This window comes from Lathamus discolor, chromosome 8 (genome assembly GCF_037157495.1).
Source record: "Lathamus discolor isolate bLatDis1 chromosome 8, bLatDis1.hap1, whole genome shotgun sequence".
In the NCBI taxonomy this organism is placed as follows: Eukaryota; Metazoa; Chordata; class Aves; order Psittaciformes; family Psittacidae; genus Lathamus; species Lathamus discolor.
The window spans coordinates 19705636-19713458 of record NC_088891.1 but is presented as its reverse complement, the minus strand read 5'-3'; the positions used below and the strand labels follow the sequence as shown (position 1 = coordinate 19713458).

General features: G+C 40.8%; 1 protein-coding gene across 5 annotated transcripts in view; it reads right to left on the bottom strand.

Annotated features, from left to right (window-relative positions):
• Positions 1–253: 253 nt before the first annotated feature.
• Positions 254–7823, bottom strand: part of HMG20A (high mobility group 20A) — a 42993-nt gene continuing 35423 nt past the window's right edge. For all 5 annotated transcript variants that reach the window (XM_065688470.1, XM_065688468.1, XM_065688466.1 and 2 more), the window contains 2 exons: positions 6880–7023; positions 254–4560 (listed from right to left, as the gene is read on the bottom strand). In XM_065688470.1, coding sequence (XP_065544542.1) covers positions 6887–7023 — 137 coding nt within the window. In that variant the 3' untranslated portion in view covers positions 254–4560; positions 6880–6886. The remainder of the gene's footprint in view (positions 4561–6879; positions 7024–7823) is intronic.

Below are 7823 nucleotides of genomic sequence, written 5' to 3'. Positions count from 1 at the left end.
TGTTTTCATGTCCTCCAAAACTGTGCTTGGAAATCTCCTACCTACATTTGTTTGTCACTATTTTGGTTCAAACATTCAAAAACTTGCATTGCACAGGTCTCCATTTGCCACTAATAATACAGACTTCAGCTTCACAAACCTTCAGCCAGGTTTCAACCTACAGACCTATATAAACTCCCATTTTTGTATCTTCAGAAACACAAGCCATCAGTGTGTGCACATTAAATCACAAAATACCAAAACCCCCACAGCATAAGAATTACAGGTTTATTAATACAACCCATAAATCAGTTTCTGTTCTTCCTTGCATTATGTAACAGATGTGGATACTTCATGACATACAGAAATGGTACCATACATACAACATCCAAAGATTGTGCAATGAAGATGGAAAATCATGAATATATTAAAAAGGACAAAGTTTAAAAGGTAAAAAAACCCCAAAACCTCAATATTATGGGAAAGAAACTGTTCATGGTTCACAAGCAAGAAGTTCTATGGTAGAAGTAGAGGATAGATCCCAGAGTACTCCTGATTTGAAGGATACAATGAACTGAGGCAAATAGACAAAAAAAAAAAGACCTAATTTCAGATTCAAAATACATTATCAACAGGAACCTGCCTGAGGAAAGAGGAAGTGATCTCTTCCTCTTAAAAGAGCCCTCAAACCCCCCTAACTTCCCTTAAATGATGATTAATCATCAGTCCAATTGACCAGCAGCAGAGTAAACAGGGGGGAACTAACAGGAAAAACCAGCGGAAATATTACACTACACTGCCTTCAATTGAGCATGATGGATCACCATCTGCTCCTGATGCCACGTACAGCACCACAGCTTAGAAAGGAACTAGGGCTCTGCCTGATAATGAACTTAATGCTGCTTTGCTCTTACTTTTTCCTCCAGGTAAACACCTGCTTTGCTATTACCTTCTCCAACTCCGGACTAGCCATGGCAGCTATTCTCCTGCGGGGGATTTACCTAGATTCCGTCTGGGTTTTATACTTCCATCATTTTGTAATTGGTGTTTTACAATATCTCCAAAGCACTCCAAAGTAAATCCAAATGTGCAGTCCTAGAGAGCAGACAGGATCTGAACCAAGTCTGTTGCTATACAGAAAGAGCAGGTATTAATATGGCAACCAAAATAATGAGATGGAACATAAAGTAACATAAAGACATGGTTGCTTACAGCAGTGTGACCTCAGAAAGAGCACCAATACAGGCAGAAGTCATCCAAACTCAGCAGAGATTTCATGAGGCTACAGTTTAACTCCATACTCAGCAAGCAGAAGGGAAGATGCATGATACAAAACCAGCAGGGAAAAGCAAAACCAAGTCAGGGAAATGAATATGATACAGAAGGTTCTTATAGGAAAAGAAAATAAATATGGTGGTGGGAAATGAGGGAGGACAAAGGAAGGCAAAGATGTCTAAAAAGGGCTGAGGGAAGGAGAGTCACTCATGACAGTTTTAAAGCTATTCAAGTTGGGGAACAAAGATGATAGGAAGTGCCCAGATAACAATTAGCTATAACCACTGATCTAAGACATTTTCATCACTATAAATAATAACTATTTCCTTTAGCCTGTTCAGAGGCAGATGACCTTCAGATGGAGGGGGGAAAGGGCACACTACTTCCTTTCAAAGATTAACATGGAATTGCCAAAATCTCTCAGACAGAAGTGCAACACTACTAATAATTCTTTCATGAAAATGCAGTTAAAATTGAATCAGAATGGATTCAATGTTGAACAATTTTAATGAAGCAAGTGTCAAACAAGCACATCAACTTCTTAAAAACAAAGGAACTCCAAAGTTTAATTACAAAAACATTGTACAGAAAACTTGGCATCTCAACAATTCCAAACACATTAATCCAGCAAATGGATTCTGGTTTCATAAATTGCTCTTACCACTGTTCTAAGTGACAACAGCATTTTATCCCACTCCCCTCCTTGATACCCACTTCATATTTTACCTTTTGTAATCAGCCAACACTGACAAATGTAAACCGAAGTGACACTCGGAAAACACTGGAAAGTCAAAAAACCATTTTTATAGGGTTAATCTATGTAAATAAGAAGCTTTTTAACGAGACAAAACATCATCTGTCACATCATCGGTAAGCAAGAACTGAAGTCTTCCCCCAGATGCTTTAAGACAGGTATCACCTCCCCTCCTTCCTGGTGGGAAAAGGTAAGAGATTTGTCAGCTCCCAGCTAATACTATTGCCTTAAATTTCCTATCCCATAACACTTGCATGCTACTCAGCACAATGATCCATTAGCAGTATGCCACAAGCTGATAGCTGCATTGAATTTATGTAAGCAGGGACAGCCTGCAGCCACCCATATCTTATTTACAGTATGTGTATGTCACAGCCTGGAATTGCATCCTACTATCATACTACATAGTTATTTCTGGAGTCTTTATGGCATACAACTCCAAGTATTAGGTAAGATGCCACAAAGTGAGCTTCAGAATTTTGTAAATCATCTTTTGGCTACACAGTGCATTTTGGCTGCTTCAACAGAAGTCAAATATCACCAGCTCTGGAAAACAAGGTACACACAGGAGATGATGAAGGTTGTTGGTGCTTCTTCTGGAGACATTAACAACCAGTAGGATTTTTTTCCCCCCACACAGGATTTGTTAGAGAATCCACTAAAACCATTCACATCAACATCTGCTGTCTCATCCATGCTAAAGAAAGGGGAGGTCAACGCAGCAAATTGAGGTTCCTTTTGTGAAGTCTTGAAAATGAGACTGAAGACAAGAGAAAGGAGTTTCCTCCCTGAAGGAAGACTTGAATTTATATGGAAATCCTTGCTGCTTGGCTACAGCAATAAACCCATAGGCAAGCAGAGACCTGACATACAAGCTGTTGACCTGGAGATGGCTTCAGACAAGCACAAAGTCCATGGGTAGAGTGCGGGAAGAGAAGAAATTGCTTTTTAATTTTCAGATACTTGTGTTACAGATACGTTAAAGTGACGCTGACTGCAATGCACCCTAGTAATGAAAGCAACCTCCAATTCACAACAGGGGATCTTAAAGGTTTCTTGAGGAGGAACAAGGAGACTGTCATGTGGAAGAAAGAGCATCTGAACCACCACCATAAAGCCCAGGGATGTCCAACAAGTGCTCAGCCGAAGTCTGAATTAACAATTTGACAGGAACCAGAGGACAGCAAATGATTTGTGTGAGTTAGTGCAGACAGTGGGTGCCTTTGTCTTTAACAGGAGGTGCAGCACAGCTCAGCAAGATTACAGACTGCAGCATGCAGAGTTCTACTTGATGTAAGTGAAAGGCCATTTAGGTCACACTGGAACATAATATACTGAATGCTATAGGCTCCACAGGCTCTACTTTAACTGCACTAAAGGTGAAAGCACATACAGGCTGTAATGTAGAATTCTGAGGGCTGCTATGTGGACCTAGCTGCTAATAACTTCTCTGCTCTATTAATTCATGCAAAAATACATGTGCTGCTCCCAGGCATACTGTATCCCAGCACTGTGATTTCGGGAAAAAAAATCCAGCAATCCCTCTGCCCGTTTCTCTTTTTATAGAATACCACTCTCACCATGAGATCATTCTCTCAAAAACAAGGCAGTAACATTAAATTAGATGGAGCAACACATCAGAGCAAGGGCAAGCTTTGTGGTTTTAGTCTAAAATGGAGGTTCTTATTTTCCCTGCTGAGAACTACTAACGTTTCACTTGCTATCTTGATTACCACTGACCTTTGTGGTAGCAAAATGCGCCACCAAACGTTTTGAAGAGATAACAGGAGACCTTCACAGAAGAGAATGACGCTTATGTGCAAGAGAGGTGACTGAAGAGAAGGGAAAGAGAAGTCGATCTCACAGTAGAATCAAGTCACAAAAAGCATCAACCACAGCTAGCAGGGAGCAGACTCACGGTGTAGAAGTTGCAGGCTAACACAAAAAAAACCAAGGATTCTGCTTTAGAAAAGCTTATATAAACCTAACAGGCAGGGTAAGACATGACAGTGGGCACCAAAGAAGACTGCCCTGTTATAGCGGAGAACACAAGCACTGCTGTCCAGTACTGCAAGAAGCAAGTAACAAGCTTGAAAGAAGGAAAGTAAAGAGGAGGAAGGTAATCCCACAAGTTAAACATGAAAAAAGAAAAGACACCAGAAGACATTAGGCAATATAACACATCAAAGGTATCACTACAACACACAGGCTGACTTCATTTCACCCACTGTGAGATTCCACCTCCGTAGCCAGCCCGTCCACAAATGTATGCACCCTCACACCCAGCAAAAGGAGTAAGAAACTGAAGATTGCACAAAAGTTGCATGCCTTTAAATGCTTCCACAGAGGACAGTTCCAAATGTTTAGTGGGTGGTGTCCGTGGCTTCTTAAGAGTTTTTCACGCACTGAGATCTCCGTCTCACTGACAAACCACAAAGGCAGGGACCAGGACAAACCTGCAGCTCTGCCTCCCACCCCATGTCTTTCCCTCATGGCTTCTTATTCCACACTGGCCAAAAAAAATTTTGTAAAGCATCCCATGGGCATGAGACCTGCAGATGAAACAGAAAAATAAGTGTTAGCAGCCCTCAATCTGCCAGGACTAAACAGGCATCGTGACATAAGTTTTTAGATGATTTATCTGAAAACACAACATGAAGCAGCACAGCAAAGAAGCTAGGGAGAGAGAACTGTAACTTCCTCTTCTGCCCTATATACTGTTTGCACAAAGAAGTTCTCTTCACCATACAGTACAGGAAACCAAAACCATCCACTGGTATAGTCAAGTAGGCAAGAAATGTACTAAGTACATTAGGACAATGTACTATGCCACCAAAACCCACCCAGTTCTGTGACCTACAGGGGTTTTCAAGAGTATCATAATAAATATTTTCCTTCAAAATTGATTTGTAACATGTCTCAACCTCAAACAGACCATTTAGTTGATAGAGATTATATTTAGTTGAATTAATATTATTCCTAAGCATGTTAATAATGGGACAACAATGAAGACAGTTTGCTGGTACAGTTTACTGGATGCCAACTGAAACTTTCTAGCCAAAGCTTGCCTCTTTTCCAGAGGGATTCTACTTTCCTCTAGGTTTGCATCCACTAAAGCTCAACCTTCTCCCTTCTAAGATGTTATCACAAAATGTAATCATTGCCAAGTGATCATCCCTGTAATTAATAGCCCTATGAATTACTTAATAATTATATCCAGTTACATGCATATCTTTATATAATGAAACTAGGTGATTATTAATCACATTTTTAATTGCCTCATGCTGTTTTGCTGCTGAAAAGAGCGAAGGTATTGGTGGGAGGGGGAAGAAGGGAACTGAGTCCTATTTTCAACTATGAAGTAGAAGGAAGAATCCTAAAGCAAGAATTCTTTTATTCAAACAAACCAGAGCTGAATCCAGTTTATCCAAGAAATATTTACATTTTTAGGAACATGGACACTGTCCATCATTTAGGAAATACAAATCTGCCTGACATGGGAACCAAAGTCCAGGTTTTAGTAGCCTTGAGATACGATTTTTCTGGCAAGGTGCTTAAAGGACAAACATCTGCTTGGGGGCCTGGCAAACCCTTCTAATAACTGATTGATGAGAAACTGCTTTCCCTCTTATGTTCTGTAAAACCTTCCCATCCCCCAGTTCTCCTTCTGAGCTCAAGTGCTAATTGAAAACAGTATCTGAAAATGAGGAGGTTGATGAGCTACTGAAAAATCCCAGACCTGGATCGACAAGCTGTTCCCTTCATAAATAGCAGCAGTAAAGGCACTTCTTTATTCTGCTGGGAGCTCAGTCATCTCTTAGAACTATAGCCCGTTCCATCTGGCTACCCTCTGGAAGGACAATGATCTTTTAGCTTAAGCCACACTATAATGGGGAATGTGTAATTAACTGTTCTACAGAGTATCACAAAAGGTCAGACACAGAAAGGATGAAAAGCCCTGTCTTCATATTTGCAGATGGCACAACTCAGCTTTATTTGCATTTCTAAGCACTAGTCAAGACATGTACAGTAGATCTCTACATAATAAATGCCTGAAGAATGCAGGTATGCACATAGTTAAAATAGAAACAGGCAGACTCCTAATGGCTGTCTAGTGCTGCACATCACAGGGGAAGTAGGGGACTAAGTAATGTGGGAACTGCAAAGCAGCACAGTAATGCAGAAAGACTGGTATTTGTTGCTTTGTTTTTCTACTCAGTCCCTATTAGTTTTCTAAGCTGCTTAAACAGAAGCAAAAATACAGAATCATGAGCTCAGTAATAACCTATGCGTAAAGCCGCATGATCATTAGTCTCAGCAAATGCTACATATAGCCTGAACCACATACCAGCGCTTCCTTTCCATCTAAACCTTCATAACCAGAAGAGCTTTACTACAGGTGCTACAGAGCAGGCAGTTGTAGGGCATTTTCAGATTATAACAGAGTTGAGTTCACCTGTAAGCTCTTGAGATGAACAGAATTTCTCTGTGACCATGAGATTCTACAATTAATGTTGCATTGTTCAGATATCCTTACTCAAAGGAGGAATCCTCTTCTAAGTCAGTCACCCTGCTCCTTTTTGTACACCATTCTGACAGTATTCTTATTCACCTTACATGAGTACAATGAGTAATGGGACAAACAGGTCTTTATGTCTTTATACGAGAGATTTTGGAGCTAAGGGGAATTTCAGAACCCTTTAATACTGATGGGTATTTCCAACCTCATCTGATTTTCATTAGGTCAACCTGCTGCTGGGGCTTTGAGGAAGCAACTGTTTTGATTATACAATATGATGATTGACACAAGAATCAGCATCAGAGGTACAGAACAGACGCCAAACAAGAGCACCCTAGGAGCAAACACTTACCTAGTCACTAGCGTTCAAGTCTGTTCACCACGTCCCGGACCGTGGCGATGAGGTTCTCATTCTCCTGGGGGTTAGCCATAACAATACTGTGCAGCCTGTTCATGTAGGAATCAATAGTTTCCATCGTGGGTGTTTCCCCACTACCTGTGGTAAACACAGTAACATGAGCCACGGAGTATTCAGATGACTACATCAATTCCATAAAGTTAAGACTATGCTAAGGGCAATTTGTGCCAACATGGAAACTGTTACAGGAAATGGTTTTTGCCATGCACCACCTCTTGTGACAGATTCTGTAAGACTATGTTTGCCTAACTCCACAAAGTGAGTAGTTCCAAGGACATCAGGACCAACAAAGCATGGTTTTCTTTGATTTGGGCCTCATAGTTGATTATAACAAACTCTTTCAGACGGGCCTTCATAATATCTAAGTGGATTCCCTGGCACCTGACAATACAGATGCAGCCTTTCTTTTAGTCCAGGAACTTGCAAGTTCCATCTTTTCCACTTCGCAACATTTTCACAAAGCAAGTAAAGGAGAGCAAGGACTCTTTATTAGCAAGAGAAGTATGAAGAAAAACTAAAAAAGCCATGTTGAAATAAATCACTGACACTAAATGTTCCCCTGCATGAATGTTCAGATTTCATTACCTAATAGGAATGTTCAGGGGAAGTTCAGGTTGGAAACAAGGAAGAAGTTCTTTACTGTGAGAATGGTGAGGCACTGGAACAGACTGCTGAAAGAAGTGGTAAATGCTCCACCCCTGGCAGTGTTCAAGGCCAGGTTGGACAGAGCCTTAGGTGACATGGTTTAGTGGGAAGCATCCTTGCCCATGGCAGGGGGTTGGAACTGGATGATCTTAAGGTCCTTTCCAACCCAAACCATTCTATAATTCTAATACAACTAAGGTTCAGAAACAGCCAGGACCATAGAGCTACACCAG